Source organism: Podarcis melisellensis (assembly GCF_964234715.1).
Source record: "Podarcis melisellensis genome assembly, chromosome: 10".
Classification (NCBI taxonomy): domain Eukaryota; kingdom Metazoa; phylum Chordata; class Lepidosauria; order Squamata; family Lacertidae; genus Podarcis; species Podarcis melisellensis.
The window spans coordinates 54,172,132-54,192,689 of NC_138542.1; the positions used below are offsets into that span (position 1 = coordinate 54,172,132).

A 20,558-nucleotide genomic window follows, 5' to 3' on the forward strand; every position below is an offset into this window, starting at 1 on the left:
TGCTCTCTGCAGGGAGATACTGGGTCCAGCATATTGCTATGCTCAGCCCCCACATCATTGAGCTAGAAAGTTCCAGGGTCTCAGCTCTCCCCAGGTTTGTTGGGAAGGAGGTCATTGGATGGGCTTGTTTGGTGCTTTTCATATTTGCTTTTTATTTACAAATAGACAGGTTGAGCATAGTTGGAGATCTAATGTGGGAACAGTCCATTGCTCCCAGATCTCTAGGGAGACAGCCGGCACCCCAAAACACTCTCTTCTGGCATTTCGACATGACCTGTTTATTGAACATTCGTCCTCATTTGTTTGCAGGGAGATTAGACAATGTGTTCTTTATTGCAAAAGGTCCAATCTTTTGGGGATGTGGATTTGTTGCGCAAGACCTCCCAACCAACAACATTTGTGCAACTTGAATCTGTCAGTATGGGCTTGAATCCTGCCAGAACATAATGAGTCTGAGAGTGTTACGTCTCTCTTAGTCTCCCTCTCAAACTGCACCCTCTCCTCACATGCAGACCTAGATTTCATCATCCTCAGTAAGGAGTGGGGAAAGGGCATCTCTCAGGTATTTCCTAGCTGTTCAAAAGACAGATTATTGATCCTGAGCTAGATGGATAGTTTAGCCTGGTAAAAGGCACTTTCCTATATAAATTAAAAAGAGTGCAGTAGATATTTCACTGACAGATGACCCCAGAATGCTTCTACCTTGACTTTCAGATTCTAGGCTTGTTGGCAGATAATCCAGCTTTGTTCCATTTCTCTTCCATTTTCAGATTGCTTAAGTCGTCTTGGGAAGACCCCGTTCTTTATCTCTGTCATGGGGAAGGATGAGCATTCAGAGTCCGTCCTACGCTACTGCAAGCATATGGTAGCTCACAGCTTATGGTTATTCTAAACTAATCCATAGCAGGGTGGCTGTTTTTCATACTGCAGATCACAACATTTCATCATTCCAGTCCCAGGGACCCACTCTCTGCTTACTATGAGATTCCTTGTGGGAGCTCTTCATTTTAGGGACACAGGAAGCTGCCTCATAACTAGTCAGAGGTGAGGTCCATATATAATAATAATAAGAATGTTATTAATTATACCCCACCCATCTGGCTGGATTTCCATAGCCACTCTGTGCTGCTTAGTATTGCCTTGGTCCTGTATACCTGAAGGAGCGTCGCCACCCCCATCGTTCAGCCCGGACACTGAGATCCAGCACCGAGGGCCTTCTATCGGTTCCCTCATTGTGAGAAGTAAAGTTACAGGCAGCCAGACAGAGGGCCTTCTTGGTGGTGGCGCCCGCCCTGTGGAACGCCCTCCCATCAGATGTCAAGGCAATAAGCAGCTATCTTATTTTTAAAAGACATCTGAAGGCAGCCCTGTTTAGGGAAGTTTTGTATTGTTTTTAACACTCGATTGGGAGCCACCCAGAGTGGCTGGGGAAACTCAGCCAGATGGGCGGGGTGATGATGATGATGATGATGAAGAAGAAGAGTTTGGATTTGATATCCCGCCTTTCACTCCCTTTAAGGAGTCTCAAAGCGGCTAACATTCTCCTTACCCTTCCTCCCCCACAACAAACACTCTGTGAGGTGAGTGGGGCTGAGAGACTTCAGAGAAGTGTGTATGGCCCATGGTCACCCAGCAGCTGCATGTGGAGGAGCGGAGACGCGAACCCGGTTCCCCAGATTACGAGACTACCGCTCTTAACCACTACACCACACTGGCTCTCCATTATGATGATGATGATGATAATAATAATAATAATAATAATAATAATAATAATAATAATAATTAAAAAACAAAAAACAAAAAACTGGAGATGCCAGGGAATGAAGCAGGGACCTTCTGCAGGCAAATCAGATGCTCTGCCACTGAGCTACAGCCTTTCCATAGCAGGGAAGTTAGAGGAGGGGAATCTCAGATCCACCTGACCCTCCAAACTCTCCCCAGACTACATCTGCCTCGCTCCAAGTCAGAGCCCTGAGTAAGCAAGGGTTGGCTGGAATGTGTCTTTGAAGTCTGATAATGGCTCTTCCTTGTCTGGACAGAGGATCAAGAGGGGTGTGTATATAGAAAGCAGCCCACTGTACCAAAGGTGTAAATTTTACATGCCTTTTTCTCCCCATTGGTGTGTCAGTCTCCACCCACCACTGGAATGTCACCCTCAGAAGGATGTCCAGAAGGGATGCGGCTCTCTGGCCTAGAATGATTCATCGCCCCTCTTTTAAGCTAAAGAGAATGTGGAATCGAGGCAGCAGATTTAGAAGGCAGCAGGAATGAGCTGGGAAAAGTTGAGAGGCCTGCATGCTCCAGGGCCAGGGATATCAGTGAGACCCAGGTGCATCTGGGATGTGCCTACCTGTCGCAGTCTGCTCCTATGTGACGCTTCCTGGATTAACATTTGCTTCGTGGTGTTATTCCAGGTCTCCTTGAACTGGAGGCCAGATTCATCATGCAGATAAGGAAGCACATTCACTAGCTGGGCAGGCACCAGTGCATTTTGCTCTGAATGAGCTGCAGAGAACAGAACACTAAATTTGTCTTTCTGCCCTTACCTTAAGGACATGAGAGGTGTCTTGCGACTGGAAGGGCACAGCACAGCCACCTATTGTTCCGTGTTCACAGGCAGCGGAGAGCTCTCCCTGGGCTTGGGAGACATGGACATCCACCAGCAGATCACAGAACAATACGTAAGACCCTTCTGCATACAGTGTGAAATCTCAGTGCCTCTTTTCTGCTTATGGTGCCCTCTGCTTTCCTAAGGGGCAGAGGATATTTTCTCAGGGTACCTAGGAGGGAAACAAAGGGGAAATCCAGAACTGGGTAATTCTGGAAGGCGGCACTGTGATGGAGTGCTGAAAGCCACCTTTCTGCCACTGCCGCCTCCACCCACAACTCCTTCCAGACTCTGTGTTTTTAGGACGTGCCGAGCTGTAGAAACGCAGCTAAACACAGCCTCCTTGGTGGCTGAGGCGTATTTTTGGGACACTTAATGGAAGGGGTGATTAGGAGTGATTCAGGTGCAACCCCACCCTTTCCCCCATTAATAAAAAAAAGCTTGTTGGAGGAAAAAACTCAAGTCTGCACTTAACAGCTGATACTGTTTGGTTAAGAAGGTATGAATGCCTACCAGTAATCCACTTATCAACAAGACCCTTAAAAGACTGGAGCTTAGCTCCTGGAAAGAAAAAAGTGGTCATTGTTCCCACCCTCTCTCCACCTTTTTCCGATCCCCATTTCATTATTAAAGGAAGGAAAAAAGGAGGCACAGCTATTAAACGATATATGATTCCCTTGGATTCCCTCAGAATAACACAGCAACAAAAGCGCCTCAGAATTTCTGCCGGCTTCTACCTGTTGATGGATGCTGATTGCAATGTCGCCTTCATTGAATGCAAGAGGCTGCTGGAGCAGGAGTGGGGAGCCTGCTGGACTACAAATCCCATCAGCCTGAGCCAGTGTGGCCAGGGATGATAGGAATGGCAGTCCAGCAACCTCTGTATGATCAGAGGTTTCCTACCCCTGACTAGGATGCTGGGCAAAACGTTAGAAAAGCCTACACGACTTAACTCATATAGCAGGGTTGGGACTGCAATCCTATGCCTACTTACCAAGGGGTATATCCCACTGAAACCAGCAGGCCTTACTTCTAAGTAACCATATGCTTCTACTGCTTGTTTTAAAATAATGTGAATGCCTTGGATTTGCTGGATCCTGTTCATGTTTGTTGAGAACTAAGCCCCATTGGTTTCAGTGGGGAAGGCATCTGCCTAGACCAGGCTTCCTCAGCCTCGGCCCTCCAGATGTTTTGAGACTACAGTTCATATCATCCCTGACCACTGGTCCTGCTAGCTAGGGATCATGGGAGTTGTAGGCCAAAAACATCTGGAGGGCCAAGGTTGAGGAAGCCTGGCCTAGACCTTGGAGACCCCCAGATGTGTTCGCAGGTTGGCTATATGCCGTCTCATCACCATCCCACATTTTTATAGTGTTTCCCCATCACTTTCCTATCCACAAAAAGTTCATTTTTGTCCTAGCTCCAGTCCCAAAGCTTCTTACGTGTGTGTGAGTGAGTAAGTAAGTAAGCTTTTTTTCAAGGCTTACAGTGGCATAACTCAGGCTACAGGTACAGATCATCTTAAGGCACAGCTGTAGAGTTCAAGAATGACATCAGGGTTCTGAGACCAGGACTAAAGCTATGGAGATGATTCAGCAGCTGGTCCCACCCATCCCACCAGAATTTGAAGCTGAGTCGTGGCAGCACTCACTTGTGGGACTCACTTTCCTTTGAGTGTGGTGCACTTGGAGCTGCATGCTTCTGCAAGGGACCTGGGTCTGTTGCTGATGGTGGATCTGCAGCAAAGTGATGTCATTGGGAGCAACCAGAAGATCCTGGCCAAGCGGAATATGCCCAGCCACAGAATTTCCTTCTTTTACTTTAGGAAAAGAGGAACATCTCATTCCTGGAATAAACATGATTTTCCAATTGCCAATATTGTCTCTGTCTCTCATGCAATTTCCTTCAGGTGTCCACGTTCAAGGAGACACTCTGCTCGGCTCCACTCGTGTGCATTGATGGGAATGTGCCCGTGTCCACTATTCAGTATGTCTGTCAGATTGCCAGGGAACATCACCTAGCAGGTAAGAAGGGACACTCACAAAGCACAGCCTAAAATGCAATGTGTTAGCAGAGCATAGGAAGCGGCCTTACAGAGAGTCAGACCTTTTGTCTATCTACCTCAGTATTGTCCACACTGACTGGCAGTGGCTCTCGAGTTTCAAGCAGGGGCCTCTCTCAGCCCTGTGTGGCAACATTGTGGATATTACTGTCAGGAGCTTGGCCTACACTCGAGTAGGACCCTGGCAGAGACACATGCCCAACTGGCATGTTCTCTCCCTCCTGGTCAATCGTTTATTTACATATAAACACACATGGAGCACTGCAACATGGCTCCCTCTCTCTCTAGCATCAGACAGCAAAGAGAAAAAGAACAAAGGGCAATAGTCCCACTTCATAGAACACAGTAACAGAAACATCCTGTCTCCATCACTTCCCACTCTGTGGAGTCAAAACATATACCATCTTGTGATAGACAAAAATCCCATGACTGCAATCATGGAGCAGGAATTCTAACAATTACCTGAGACCTGCTGCATGCAAAGCAGCTGCTCTATCACTGAGCTACATCCCTTTCCACCTTCTCCTAGTAAGGGAATGCTCCCAGCATCATCTCACTCTGGCTTATTTTGCTGCTTATTTCCAAACCATAGAAAAACTATTAAACTATAACACTCAACGCCCTTTGTTCTGAGAGAGGGTGGCATATAAATAGAATCTTGATGACAATGATATATATAAATATATATATATATTATTTGCATTTAGCTCTTGTACAGTAAATCAACATTTTAAGAATGCAATGTGATGAAATCTCAAGTGAATATGAACCATTGTATTTGAATAGTGACATCTGTAAATGTCAGTGGAGGGCTCATCCAGGCGTCCTTTTGTGCTGTGTTTCTAGGCACGGGTCTGGACTTTAAAGTTCTATGTCCAAGCTGGTTTTTTGTGTGTGTCCTGGTGCTTTTCTCAGCAGCCAACCAGATTTATAGCATTGGTACTGCCCTGGACATTTTAATAGAAAGGCAATGTCTGTAAACTAGACAGATGCATACGTATGATTCACGTTTGTCGGGTCAGATCGACTAACCCCATTTGATGCTTTTCTGAAGTGTGTTACGAGCCGACAGATGTGGACAAGGCTTCTAAGCCATTCCTTTCAGAAAGCTGGAGAGCCCTGACCTGCATATCTCCCAATCTACGGGAACTAAGAGCAATCAACCGGACCCTGGGACATCCTGTTTCGGCAGGTGAGGCACTGTTGAGAGTGGAGGCTAGGAATCTTTTGTCCCCTCCATCAAAGCTAGGAATATACTGCATTTGCTTTATATACTGAGTCAGACTGTGGCCAAACTATCTTAGTATTGTTTGTCCCAGGTTGGGAACCTGTGTGCTCCAGGCCACACCTGCCATCAGCCCTGATCATTGGCCATGCTGGCTGGGGATGATGGGAATTGTAGTCCAGTAGCACTATGGGTTAAACCACAGAGCCTAGGGCTTGCTGATCAGAAGGTTGGCTGTTCGAATCCCCGCAACGGGATGAGCTACAATTGCTCGGTCCCTGCTCCTGCCAACCTAGCTGTTCGAAAGCATGTCAAAGTGCAAGTAGATAAATAGGTATCACTCCGGCAGGAAGGTAAACGGTGTTTCCATGCGCTGCTCTGGTTCGCCAGAAGCAGCTTAGTCATGCTGGCCACACAACCCGGAAGCTGTACGCCGGCTCCCTCGGCCAGTAAAGCGAGATGAGCGCCGCAACCCGAGTCGGCCATGACTGGACCTAATGGTCAGGGGTCCCTTTACCTTTAACACCTGGAGGGCCACAGGTTCCCCATTATTGATGTAGAACCATGCAGTCTTACAAACACATCTGTCACTGGATCACCATCTGTCCACCACCACCATTAGTGGTGCCAGTGCGGTGTAGTGGTTAAGAGCGGTAGTCTCGTAATCTGGGGAACCGGGTTCGCGTCTCCGCTCCTCCACATGCAGCTGCTGGGTGACCTTGGGCCAGTCACACTTCTTTGAAGTCTCTCAGCCCCACTCACCTCACAGAGTGTTTGTTGTGGGGGAGGAGGGGAAAGGAGAATGTTAGCCGCTTTGAGACTCCTTAAAGGGAGTGAAAGGCAGGATATCAAATCCAAGCTCTTCTTAGTCCCTTCCAGCTGACTTTTCCTACCATGACCCTACCTGTTTGAGTGTCTGGAGGCGGTTGGAGGATGGATGGCGGCTAACAGATTGAGGTTGAATCCTGGCAAGATAGAAGTACTGTTTTTGGGGGACAGGAGGCGGGCAGGCGTGGAAGATTCCCTGGTCCTGAATGGGGTAACTGTGCCCCTGAAGGACCAGGTGCGCAGCCTGGGAGTCATTTTGGACTCACAGCTGTCCATGGAGGCACAGGTCAAATCTGTGTCCAGGACAGCTGTTTACCAGCTCCATCTGGTACGTAGGCTGAGTCTGCCTGCGGACTGTCTCGCCAGAGTGGTGCATGCTCTGGTTATCTCCTGCTTGGACTACTGCAATGCACTCTACGTGGGGCTACCTTTGAAGGTGACTCGGAAACTACAACTAATCCAGAATGCAGCAGCTAGACTGGTGACTGGGGGCGGCCGCCGAGACCATATAACACTGGTTTTGAAAGACCTACATTGGCTCCCAGTACGTTTCTGAGCACAATTCAAAGTGTTGGTGCTGACCTTTAAAGTCCTAAACGGCCTCGGTCCAGTATACCTGAAGGAGCGTCTCCACCCCCAACGTTCTGCCCGGACGCTGAGGTCCAGCACCAAGGGCCTTCTGGCAGTTCCCTCATTGCAAGAAGCAAAGCTACAGGGAACCAGGCAGAGGGCCTTCTCGGTAGAGGTGCCCACCCTGTGGAACGCCCTTCCAGCAGATGTCAAAGCGATAAACAACTACCTGACATTCAGAAGACATCTTAAGGCAGCCCTGTTCAGGGAAGTTTTTAACGTGTGATATTTTACTGTATTTTTTGTTTCTATGGAAGCCGCCCAGAGTGGCTGGGGAGGCCCAGCCAGATGGGCGGGGTATAAATAATAAATTATTATTATTATTACCTAGGAAAAAGGTTCCCCACCTGTAGCCCAGAATGACAAGACAACGGCGACAATTTTATGTATAAAAATACTTGTTTGCCGCCATTCCGTAAAATATATCAAAGCTGTTTACAGCAACACTCTGTGACACAATGGCTCAGTGCGTCTGGCTGTTAACCAGGAGGTTGGTGATTCGAGCCCAGCCAGGGATAGCTATGGGCAGGATTCCTGCACTGCAGGACTAGATGACTCTAGGGGTCCCAAGCCTATGGGTGGCACTGATGCTCTGTGAGTAATTTTCCTTCATTCTTAAAGATATGCCATCTACATTGGAAGATGCTGTCAAAACCTCTCTGACCCTGGCCCGGCCCTTACTGGGAGAGTTGCATTGCGTAGTTGTGACACTTGGCCAACATGGTGTCCTGGTTTGTAGCCGGAACATGGATGGGAGGCTCTCTCTTCGCCCTGGAACTTTCAACAAGGTAGGAGCACGAGGCAGCAAACTTGAAGGGATAAAAACAGTGAAGGCAGGAGGCGTGAGCTACAGGTAAAAGGTGCTTGACAGGCAGGGAAGTCTGACGCAAAATTCTACATCAAGCACAATTTCCCAGAGTTCCTTGGGAGGAAATCTTTGACAGTTAAGCATTAAAAATCTAGGGATATTGTGGCAACTTAAGCTGATGTTTAGCTTGCAGATTTAATATACAGAATAAGAGAACAAGAAGAACATACGTTTAGAGATGATTGGAAAATGTTTATTGAATATATGGGGGGGAAATTGTGTACACTTGAAAGCGTTGGCAGCATTAAGATAAATTCAGCAGTGTAAATAAGTTTTGATGCGATGTAATAATGGAGTACTGAATGGTTTAGTATATGTAAAATATTCAGGGATTTATGATCGGCAAAATGAACAATGGAAGGAGAAGAAGGGAAGTCATTGATATTTTAAGGATGATTAAATGAGTATTCTAAATTGTAACTCAGAAAATTTAATAAGAAATCTATCTATCTATCTATCCATCTATCTATCTATCTGGGGATAATGTCAGTGTAGGCAGAAATTTGACCCTGGGAGACGGAATTCAATTATTGCAGAAAAATGGAAGCTATTAAAAATGTTGTCCCATCCTCACTTTGGTTTTTGAGTTTTCAGTAGATTGTGTAGGCAAAGGGAAGTTTTTATCCGTCTTTCATAACACTAGAACTCATGGACGTCCCATGAAGCTGAATATGGGAAAATTCAGGACGGATAAAAGAATGGACTTCTTCCCACAGTGCATAGTTAAATCTATGGAGTTTGCTTCCAGACAAGGCAATGATGGCCACCAACTTGGATGGCTTTAAGGGAGGAGAATAAGACAAAGGCTATCACCAGCTACCAACCCACCGCAATGCTGTGCCTCCACTGCTGGTCAGAGTATGCCTCTGAATGCCAGCTGCTGGGAGTCACAAGTTGGAAAGAGCACTGCTGTACTTGGGTCCTCCTCTCAGTCTTCCCACAGGCATCTTGCCTGGTTACTGTGAGAACAGGATTCTAGATTAGAAGGACCATTGGTCTGATCTGGCAGGACTCAACCTTTGCGAACATGAGGAGGAGTAACTTTTCTCAGGAAAAAATGATAACCTGAGATTTTCAGAGTAGTCAATATTGCTGTTATGGACCAGCATTCAGTCCAAGAAAGCATTCATGAAGCAGAGTACATGTCTCTGGCTCCCCACCTCTAGGGTCTTTTCTACCTCTAGCATTCACCTGACAGTGTATAAAAGGAGCTGGCATCCGTCTTACACTTCTCCAGGTTCAGAGTGTCTCCCCCATTCTCTCTCCTATCTCACCTTGCAGGCCACTGTTGTAGATGAGCTGTGTGCTGTTCACTACCCAGCGATCCCTGTCCCCGCGGAGGAGATAGTTAATGTCTCTGGAGCAGGTGACAGGTATGTTGCCAGCTGCCCAGAGAGGTTCCTGCCACAGCATCAAGCTCCTCCACCTTCCTCTCCTTGGCCCCTGCCCCCCTGGTTGCTGTGACAACATAACAGTGCCAGCATGTACGCTGCATTGCTAAGGAATCGCTAGTCCAAATATTTATCCGGAGGTGGTGAGAGAAACGGGAAGGTTTATTGTGAGCTGTCATTTTCCTGAGCCTTTATATGAAAGAAAGAGAAATGGAGGCAATTAAGTCTCAACAAGACATTGACATCTTTGCTCCACGTGCCTCCAGACGCCGCAATTGTAAAAAGCACCTGGAGCCTCTTAGTGGGGCAGCCGGGCTTTGCTGAAATGGGAGCCTTCAAGACCTTGACGTCTCAAAAGGTTCTCCATCAACTACTCATGGTGGTGCCAGCACCAGAGTCATCCTCTGATGCCAGGGAAATGTGGGTCTGGGAGAGAGACAAGGGGTTTATACTGGGGTGCAGGATGAGAACACTAAAATAAAACCACCATAAACGGTGAAATTCAGTTGCTGAAGAGCTTGGTCTTTTTCCTTTGGTGAGCTGAGTTGGCCTCTTCTCTCTTCAGCTTAATGGCTGGAATCCTCGCTGGGCTGCTTGCTGGAGAAGCCATGGATGATTGCGTCCAGATGGGCCTCTTGTCTGCCAGCTTCTCCCTCCGTTCTTATGAGCCAGTTTCTCCAGACATCAGTGCCACCAGCGTGAACGTGGCAAGGCTCAAGGCTCAGCAGTGGCCTGTGGCAAAGCGCTGGAAGTTGACTTAAGAGTCGGGCAGCCCCTTCTGCGCCCTGAAATGGGCAGATGCATCAACATCTCTCTCTCCTACCTGGGCCTGCTTTTGAACTGAATCAGGTGGGCTCTGTGATTGCATCAGGAGAAGAGGAAGGGAGCACTGGCTAGGCCTATGACCTTAAAATTTTAAAAATGGAAACCCTGCACCAAGAAAAGTTGAATTATGCAACCTGTCCCCCATGAAACACTATTAAAAATAAAAAAAATTAACAGATGGTGCAATGTTAGTAGTAGAAGATGCAAGAAGCTCATTTTGAAACTGAATGTAACGATTTTAATTTTACTTTAATTTTAATTTTACCTTCAAGCCAAAAGGCGGCATTTAGCCTGGTCACACAGTCGAGACACTGCTACCTCTATCATGTTACGTGACTCTGATTTATGTATGTGGGAGGTGGGCTCAAATGTGTTTTAACTCAATTAAGCGGTGGCGGACTTTGGGCTCCCAAATTTCAGCAGCACCCTGTGTGACGCCAAAATCCCACCGTCTCTCATGCTCCATTCTACAGCATCGTTGTGGAGACCCCTGTGGTGCGGTACCCAGTGTGGCGACCTAATCGGTTGCCCTCCAACTCTGTACTTTATCACAGATATGCAGCATTTTGTTTTGTCCTATGACTCCCATCCGCCCTAGGCAGTGTGGCCATCAGTCAAGGATGGTGGGGGATGCAGTCCACAACATTTGGAACGTACCACATTGGCTACCCTTGCCTTAGGCTGTTTTCTGCAAGTGATGGTTTGAACCAATTTTCTCAAAGGTGGCGTGTGCCAACCAAATTGCATTCCCGGACTAGGAGCTCTTGTAGTGTCACAGAGGCTGCTGGGAACAGCAGTGTGGCAAAATGGACCCTAGTGTGGGCATTGCCCCAAGTTACATGTCATGGTGGTGACTCAAGAGAGCAATAGGCGTGTAGTGTCTCTGCTCCAATGCTTGCAGGTGGGGGAAGGATTTCTTCAGCAGCACACAAGATGGCTCAAAGGAAACTTCCCACAAAAGGGCACTTGTGGTTTTCCTCTCCAAGGTACTGTACCAGGCACAGTGGTAGGCTAAAACTCCAGGCCAGCCTCCTTCAGGGGGGCTGAAATACTTTCTGCCACCAAGCTTAGATCAGAGCTCGGTTTAGGGTAGTGCCTGTGATCGGAAGATGCTTCACAGCCGACATTCCTATCCAGTAGAACAAAACGAGTTGAAAATGCCAAGGAGGGGTGACAAACAGGACTGATCAATACATCTAAAATAAGGCATTGAGTGTAAGAAAATACCTTTAATCTGTAAGGTAAGGGTAAAAAAGGTAAAGGACCCCTGGACGGTTAAGTCCAGTCAAAGGCGACTTTCAGGCCAAGGGAACTGGAGTTTGTCCACAGACAGCTTTAATCTGTGCACACAGGTGACACACTTTTGCCCAGCCTAGGAAAGCTTTTTTTTTTTAACCAGCACAGCTCATTCAGTACCTTGCAGCACCTGCTTAGCTAAAATAATAAAAATCAAATTGTTCCATGACCACAATGGGGAAAGGTGGCATTGAGCGGGAAGGACATGCTTGCATTTGACAAAGGAGTTGGTTGTTGCTGCTGAGGGGTGGGGGCGTAAAGGAAAGAGGGAGGGAGGATTTTCCAAGCAGGAGGCACGAGCTAGAATTTCAATATCACAAAAAGGGGTGGGGAAAGGGGGTGGGGTGGGGGTTAAGCTGGGAATCCAGATGCATAAAAGGGCTCCCACTCTTGACGCAGAGACATCACCCACATGCGTGTGTGGCTGGTTTTAATCTCTCCGGCAAGCTCCAAGGCAACAGCAGCCCTTTGCCCAGAGAGAAAACCCAGGCAGGAAGAGAGGATGAGAGTTTCCGCAGTGGCTACCTTTGCTGTGCTTTCCGTTCAGTTTTGCACCCTGGCTCAAGTCTGTGGGAAATGGGCTGGGAAAGGGCTGGTGGACCCAGCAGGGGCTGGAGGAGCCAAGAAACCTCTCCACGCACCCCGTGAAGGAGACAGAGAGGCGGAAGCCCAAAGGCTGCCTTCTGCCAGGTTGCGGAAGATGGAGGCAGGAGCTGGAGCAGGTGGCAGAGCCCACAGCAGAGCGGCAAGCAAACCCCAACCGGGACATGTCAAACAGAAGGCCAGCGGCAAGAAGCAGGTTCCCCAGCTGTCCCCTCCGAGAGGTATGAGCCCAGGACTTCAGAACTACTTGAAAGGACATGGGAAATTTAACACGGATACGGTGAGTAAAAGCCCTCTTTATGGCAGTGGGGACTAGGGCCCTCCAGATGTTGCTGAACTACGACTCCCAAGGACAAGCAAGCATGGTGGATGGTCAGGGATGGTGGGCACTGTAGTCCAACAAGAGCTAGAGAGCCACACGTTCTCCAACCCTGCCTTAGAGGGACAGAGAAAGCAGCCTTGAACAAAATCAGAGCACTGGGTCCGTCTGACGGGAAGTGGTTTCCAGTTCTATCTTGAGATGCCAGGGCCTTCTGTATACAGATAATAAATGCATAAATGAATATATTGTTGGTTTTTGCACTCTGCACCACCCAGAGGCTTTTGAACCATTAAGTGGTTCATAAAGACTTTTAAATAGACAGACAGACAGACATCTCCAGGATCAAAGACAGTCTGTATCTAAATTTCTGGGAATCACAGGCAGGCAGTGTGCTGCTGCCATGTGAGAAGATAGTGTTGGATGCAGCAGGCCAAGCTCTTCTTAATGCCTTTAGCACTGGTGCCTAAAGGGATTCTCCTTTCCTTTCCTTCTCAGTATTCCTGTCCTGGGATTCAGTCAAAGGCCTGCAGAAAACCCTCAGACTGTGATGGCTGCCTGGGCCTCTATACCTGCAAGCTGCCGAGAGGGAAGTGCGACCTGAAAGCAGTTTCCCGTGAAACAGGTAATACATAAAACACAGCAGAAAGCCTAAGACTCAGGTGAAAGGGAGGGGCTGGCTTCTGTTGGACATACTGAAATAAATCTCCTTTGTGTGAAAGTTCCCAATAAAAGGTCAAGCTCTTATTGTGGAGCTAATTCTCAAAGTGGGGCTGTACCACTTTAAGTGTTTCTATGTGCAAGGGAAGTGTGTCATGTATTTTGAATCCTCCCTGCAAAAATAAAATAGAAAATTAAATAGCAGGGGGAAGGGTTCTAGCCAAGCATTCGCCTCCTTAAAATGTTGCTTTCTACATGCAGAGGGGATGCGGGTGGCGCTGTGGGTTAAACCACAGAGCCTAGGGCTTGCCGATCAGGAGGTTGGCGGTTCGAATCCCCATGACAGGGTGAGCTCCCATCGCTTGGACCCTGCTCCTGCCAACCTAGCAGTTCGAAAGCGCGTCAAAGTGCAAGTAGATAAATAGGTACCACTCTGGCAGGAAGGTAAACGGCGTTTGTGTGCTTCTCTGGTTTGCCAGAAGCAGCTTAGTCATGCTGGCCACATGACCCGGAAGCTGTACGCTGGCTCCCTCGGCCGATAAAGCGAGATGAGCGCTGCAACCCCAGAGTCGGCCACAACTGGACCTAAGGGTCAGGGGTCCCTTTACCTTTATATGCAGGTGTTTTAAATATACAGAGGAGCATTTCATCATCTGAGCCTACCTGTGGTGATAGATAAGAGTCTAGAAACTAGCTTATCAGTCACAGGAAAAGATGCGGTTCTCAAATGATGTTTTTGAAACAAGGACACCATGTGGCATCATCCACTGTTAGCCAGCAGGAGGCACTGCAGCCACAAAATAAGGAAACAGATTTAGGGTGTTCCCACTCACAATCTGCACATCTCCCTCCATGCCACACAAACCTTTAAAACCATAGACATTGTTGCTACAGGGTCTGGCATTGGGCCCATTGTACTAGAAATGAATGAAATGGGAAATGACAAGGTAGCATTACTGAGCCATACTGAAAGGTATGAATGAACGAATCGATTTATTTCGGTCACTGACCAGAGTGCATACTGAAAGGTAGTATTGAGGACAGGGATTGGGACGTAGGGGAGTAGAATCCTTGCAGGTTACTCCATTCAAGTCACACTCAGCTACAAAATGAATTGTGCTGGCTACCTACTATGTAGATGCAACCTGAATGTTAAGGAGGCAAACTTTGGATCTGTCGTTGCACTTAATATCTCCACCACCAAGATTCAAGTATTAAGTCAGTTGTGATTTCCTACTGAATGCATTCAGATACCTCGCTTTCAAAACTTCCTCTGTGTTCTTTGATAACACAGGTCTAACCTTTCGGCTCATCTGTGTGTGCTTTTTTTAAAAAAAAATAAAGGTAGTAGTACATTGATAAATGGATATTTTATTTAATGGATACCTCAGATAATCCATGTCTGCTTGTAGGAAGATATTGAGGTTGGTGTCTCATCAAGGAGAGTTCCCCTGATGATTTGTCTGTCTGCTCTCTCCCACAGGTGGTTTCTTCCAGAATATCCAGAACAGATAAAAGACACTGAGTTCCTGTCAGACTTTTTAAAAAGGAGCTGCCAACAAACCCCAACAGGTGTTCATGCTTCTAAAGCTGTACAATTTGGGGGAGGGAGAGAGAGAGAATTTTTAAAAAAACTGATTTTAAGTGGCATTCTGTTCAAACGTTGCAAGTTACGTTTGCTCACATTATCTAAACTGATACAATCTCGTAATAAAGAAGGACTTTCATTTTATTTTGACTGTTTTGATTTCGGTTACCCCATCAGCACTTCCCATGAGGAGGGACCCTCAACAGGTATCCCTTCTCAGCTTGAAGGTGAATGAGCAAAGAGATAGAGCTTTTTTGTCTTCACATTTCCTGGAGAAACCCAAGAACTATGGCTGCTGCTGCTGCTGCTGCAACTTGTCTGAAGGTCCAGGTCTACTCTGGCACAAGGGCACCAGTTGTGATCTTGCAGCTAGGCAGAAAACCTTGATATGTTCAAACTTTGGCAACAGGGTATAGGATCCTAAGTTTAGGTTACAACATGTAAATCAGCACTGGCCTCTGTCCCAGAGCCCAGGTGTAAAAGGAAAAGGCACAAGGTGTGCATGGACCTATGCAAGCTTTAAAAAAGTCCTGGGGAATGGACCCTGAGAAGACAAACGGCTTGCAAAACATACAGGTTTCCCTACTGACACAGTGTGCCCCTAGGGAGGGACCATCGCTCACTGATAAGAGTCACCTGAATGCGGCAGGTCCCAGAGTCATTCCCTGGTATATCCACTTCAAAGGATTAAGTAGCAGGTAATAGGAGAGACCTTTTGCTGGCTGAGATGATGGAGAGCTTCTGCCAGTCACAGTAAACAGTACAGGGCTAGATGGGCAAGTAGTCTGACCTGGCAGAAGGCAAACTACCAGTGTTCCTACGGCCAACTTTCATTCTCAGCACTGACAACAGACAGAAGGGCTGGGGGAAACACGACCTTCCGTTTTGAATCCGCCATGAGCAGGAGGATAAAATAGGAGCTTCCTTTTGATACAAAGTCGAGACGTGCTCTGGTGGAGACGTCAGGAAGCAAACCTCCACCACATCTTATTTGTGTGAGAAACACAAGAATAAGGTGAGGTGGGGAGAAGGAGCCTTAAGTAAAAATGGAAGCTAACGAAACAGGAGCCTTTCGGTGAATTTTTGACAAAACCTCTGCCAACACAAAACAGCAGAGGTGGCTCCTCAAGCACCTTGAGTCAGATTTTAGGTCCCAAATTTTACTGTTGTAGGAAGCTGCTTTGTATAAAGTTGGACCATTGGTCCATCTAGCTCAGTATGGTCTACATTGATTGGCAGCAGCTCTCCATGCAGGAGATATTCCCAGCCCTACCTGGAGATGCCAGGAATTGAACCCGAGACCCTCTGTGGGCAAAGGAACTGAGCTACAGATGTCTCTCCCCTCCCAATTCTTTGAATTCCCTCCCAGGGTACCGTTACTATTTCCACAGCGAGTACTCCCCCATCCCCATTGTTAAGCACAGGTGTGATATAAGGTTCTGGCCTACTGATGAGTTTTCAGCATGACATCTTCCACCCAACAGAGTAACTGGAGGGGCCTCTTAACTGGGGCTGTCCATGAAAGTAGAAGACATAATGGAAAAGGTTCATCGCTGGGTGAGTGCATGAACAAATCACCACAGGTTTCAAATCATCGATGCAATTTTTGTGCCACCACAAATGGAGCACTTTTCAGCAGAGTGGCTTCACACACTCAGCAGTCACTAAGCCAGAGCTTTCCAAACTTTTCATACGGGTGTCACACTTTTTAGAAAGAAGCATTTCGCGACATGGTAATTCAGTTTTACTAGCAAAATGGAGGTTAAACTAACCCCTTTCCAGCCCCCCCAGGAGGAGCGTTCACGTGACACACCTACACACTGCAGCTGACACACACTTTGGAAAGCTCTGCACTAAGCATAGGCAAGCTTAGAGAAACCAAATGATATGCAAGCCTGTGTTGAAAGATCCACATGAGAAAGCAACCGATTTACACTTTTTTGGCCACCAGGGGGCCTAAGATCCCATAGCAACATCATCAATATTATTCTGATAACAGCTCCCAACGTTATCTCTTTGGACCAGCCCAGGCTGCTGTTGTTTTTATATATGGATGTTGCAGAACATTGCCACTGATGTAATCATAATGCATTAATGGCTTTATACGGAACTGTCTACACATCACTCCACTTATGATGCTTCCCCCACTGTTCCCACATTATTTCCACCTGGAGGGGCCACTTTTACCATACAAAGAAAACTGCAGAACATTTGTGATATGAAGAGTTGCATTTCAGCAGGCAACTATGGAACACGAGCTCTGTGGAACTCTGCAAAGAAAGGGCAGTATGCATATTTAATAGATAATAACAACAACAAGCTCTGTCCTGAAACGTTTGCAGGGGCAAACTGAATTGAAAGCAGGATTGTGTAAAACAACCCCAAGTACCATCACAAGCCCAAATAGTCCTGAACGCACAATGAAAAGGACATCTGGAGGCTCTCCCTTTCACGCAAAACTGGAGCAGAGAGAAACGAAAGAGGAAAAGAACAAAGTCAGGTCAAAGCCACTTGTGAATGGTAAGAACGACTGGACACATTTTCTTTAACATCACTCACTTTTAATTACATCGCATCAGCCTCTCAGCTTACTCCGAGAAAGGATGCCCACTAGGAGGGACGGCAAATCATCCATCCCATAGTGGTTGCTGGAGTGGGTATCAAATTCTCAGCAGCTTCAGTGGTTCCCCTTCCTCACCTTCCCTCTAACTGCCTCCTGCTTCGCCCCCTTTTCACGATATGGTCCCCGTCAGTATCTGAGAGTCCAGGTTAATGCAGCTTCCATCCAGCAACCTCCTTGCTGCCATTTGAGAGAGGAGCCCGGGGCAAGTGTCATTGGCTAATACTCTTCTTAACCTCAATATAAATAAAAAACAACATTTAAAAATGTTTAATAGCTAAGAAATAGGGGGAAAAACAAACCACCGTGAAATCTGCAAAGCGCCAATGGAGAGAGTCTCGAGAATGCTTTGTCCAGTCCATGTTCTTGGTAGAAGCTGAGAGTCCCCTCCCAGCAGCCTCTTTGTCTGTGTCCCCCTTAGCGCCATTCTAGGAGACCAGAGGCCAGCTCTTCATCTAAGCACAACTCCCGGACACCCTGCTTCCTGGGTTGGGCTTTCTCCTCCTTGGGAGCAGGCAAAATGGGAATGGGGAAAAAATTGGTCCATTTTCCGTCTGCTGAACTGTGAAAGAAATCACTTCTCCCTGCAACAGTGGCACTCTAAGGTCTCATTTCTTGTGGAGAAATTTCATTCTGCTACCTGGAAGGGATTGATGGGTGGGAGGCAAAAAACAAAGAAAGAAAGATATAGAAACCATGTGATTTTGGCACAATGGGATTGGATTAAAGTCCCCACCGTCTCCAGAAAACAGATAAAAACCAACCTCACCACATTTCCCCACCTGCATTCTACACAGCCCAGTATTTATAAACAAGTGCAATACCCAGGCTCCTCACTATACACACCATAAAGTTTGCAAAATGGCACGTTGCAAAGTTTACACAACATAGCAATGACATAAATCCCATCCAAAGACGGCTGATGACATTTATGGAGCCACAACGCAGATGGTAAAACATACGAAAAGTAGCAGCATGCTTTGCTTACAAGTTAACTGCATTTCCCCAGCAGCTGGGGATTTTGCTTTAAAAAGCCCAATATTCCCAGCAATGGAAGCAATACCTGACACAAGAAGCTCTCAATTATACCTGCAAAACAAGGAGATTTTGCCAGGCACGGGAAGAGACCCTTTCAAGTCTTTGCAACACTGCCGTATGAGAAGAAGCAGCTCCCTCTTCTACAGAACTATAAAAGAGGCAATAGCCTTCAAACTGGAAGGATAGCCACCCCTGATTTACATCTAATACCTGTAATCCCTCATCCTTAGTTAAAACATACCCAAAACACATTTCCTCACGTTCATCCCCTGTTATCACTCCCATCCACAGTAAACCTGTCCTCACCCATCAGAAATTACATTTAGAATGCAGTGTCCTTGGGGTAAGGATCTGCCCTTTTTCTTTTATTATGTGCATAACATAAATACAGCAGTGATGGTGCTTATATTGCAAATAAAACCACACGCATTGTGATTTGACTTTAGGACACGCGATGGGATATAAAAGCACACTGCAATCCAAAGCAGCAGCCAGGATCTCTTACCTAACCCTTTCAGGAATTTATTGACTCCACTCTGCTCTCCACTGGGAAGGGTTTCTAGGTACTCTTGGGCACGTACCTCAAACAAACCTACAAAGGGGTGGGAAACAGAACGCAGAAAGAAAGAAAAACCTGGTGAGTTCCAGTTGCAGGTGCTGTGGGATGTAACATCACAAAAGCAGTCGAATACAACATTTCCTGTTTGCCCAGAGTGGACACACAGGGGAATGTTGGTCCAGCCAGGAGGACTTCCTGTCACACCTGGTCTGGAGCATCCTCCCCCTGTGTGTGACCAGGTAGATGGGCGTGACCCTGGCAGACCCTACAAGGGGCCAGTCATGCAGCCATTTTCCTCTTCTCTATCCCACTCTCTTTTGCTACTGCTCTTTTGCTGTGTGCTGGCTCTCAGCCAGCAGCACATGGGCTCATCCCTCACAAGAAGATGAACCCACACTTTTCTCTGTAACTAAAAGGTAAAGCCTGCCTTCAGGATCATACTGTGAACTGAATGTAAGCAAACCTTATCATTACTTTCTAAAAGAAGACTGCTGTGTCATTGTTGCTTTTAAAAAGGAACAAAAGGGGATTTACCAGGAACAATCCAATCTGGACAAGCCAGACTGGATTGCTTAACTCAAATGGGTCTAACGAATCTACCAACTAGCTTTCTGCTATGTACAAGGGATGTGCGCTGCTACTAGCTCACTAGCGTGAGTGAGGAAGGATAATATTTAATCAATATATCCTCTCCGGTTTGAATCCCTGCGATGGGGTGAGCTCCCGTTGCTCGGTCCCTGCTCCTGCCAACCTAGCAGTTTGAAAGCACATCAAAGTTCAAGTAGATAAATAGGTACCACTCCGGCAGAAAGGTAAACGGCATTTACGTACGCTGCTCTGGTTTGCCAGAAGCGGCTTAGTCATGCTGGCCACATGACCCGGAAGCTGTACGCCGGCTCCCTTGGCCAGTATAGTGAGATGAGCGCCGCAACCCCAGAGTCGGTCACGACTGGACTTAACTGTCAGGGGTCCTTTACCTTTACCTTTTTACTATCCTCAACATTCCCACAGATGCCACCTGAACAGCTCTTACATGATGAAAGGGCCAAAGTGTGTGTGTGGGGAAACTGATGAAAAGCACTTAATTAATCGTATGTCCCTTTCACCGTCCTCCTGCTCTCTCACCTTTAGCACCCTGTTTCCGCAACTCTCGCTCCTGAATGAAGCCTCCAAACATTTGCGTCTCCATGAAGACCTCCAAGAAACGCCGGAGGCTCTTGGAAGAGACCGACTTCCGGAAGGCCTCCCGCTGCAGGGTCCTCTCTTCCCTCTCGGAGGGAGTCAGGAAGAGGGAGTAGTGCCCCACAATCTCCACAAAGAAGCGGACAAACGCTTCCGACACCACTTCGTTCAAGGGGCTGGACTCTGGATGGGGGAAGCAAAAGGAGCAGGGAAAACATTGGTTAGCGGGAGACCTGGCCTTAACCTGTTCTCTTCC

The 20,558-nt window shown here is 47.2% G+C and overlaps 2 protein-coding genes and 1 long non-coding RNA gene across 8 annotated transcripts in view; 2 read left to right on the forward strand and 1 right to left on the reverse strand.

The window, feature by feature from the left end:
• The window catches only part of LOC309379251 (uncharacterized protein), a 29,109-nt gene extending 18,616 nt beyond the window's left edge, over positions 1 to 10,493 (forward strand). For all 3 annotated transcript variants that reach the window (XM_081928258.1, XM_081928260.1, XM_081928259.1), the window contains 7 exons: positions 771 to 865; positions 2,553 to 2,681; positions 4,518 to 4,632; positions 5,725 to 5,862; positions 7,975 to 8,141; positions 9,503 to 9,594; positions 10,178 to 10,493. In XM_081928258.1, the coding sequence (XP_081784384.1) occupies positions 771 to 865; positions 2,553 to 2,681; positions 4,518 to 4,632; positions 5,725 to 5,862; positions 7,975 to 8,141; positions 9,503 to 9,594; positions 10,178 to 10,373 (932 nt within the window). In that variant the 3' untranslated portion in view covers positions 10,374 to 10,493. The remainder of the gene's footprint in view (positions 1 to 770; positions 866 to 2,552; positions 2,682 to 4,517; positions 4,633 to 5,724; positions 5,863 to 7,974; positions 8,142 to 9,502; positions 9,595 to 10,177) is intronic.
• Positions 10,494 to 11,737: 1,244 nt separating this feature from the next.
• Positions 11,738 to 15,900, forward strand: LOC309379361. The gene is made up of 3 exons (XR_014172447.1): positions 11,738 to 13,280; positions 14,799 to 15,067; positions 15,153 to 15,900. It is a non-coding gene; the product is annotated as an uncharacterized lncRNA (long non-coding RNA).
• Positions 15,901 to 17,442: 1,542 nt separating this feature from the next.
• DENND2A (DENN domain containing 2A) overlaps positions 17,443 to 20,558 on the reverse strand; it is a 64,304-nt gene continuing 61,188 nt past the window's right edge. For all 4 annotated transcript variants that reach the window (XM_081926828.1, XM_081926829.1, XM_081926830.1 and 1 more), the window contains exons 18-20: positions 20,246 to 20,485; positions 19,067 to 19,153; positions 17,443 to 18,163 (exon numbers count right to left, since the gene is read on the reverse strand). In XM_081926828.1, the coding sequence (XP_081782954.1) occupies positions 18,132 to 18,163; positions 19,067 to 19,153; positions 20,246 to 20,485 (359 nt within the window). In that variant the 3' untranslated portion in view covers positions 17,443 to 18,131. The remainder of the gene's footprint in view (positions 18,164 to 19,066; positions 19,154 to 20,245; positions 20,486 to 20,558) is intronic.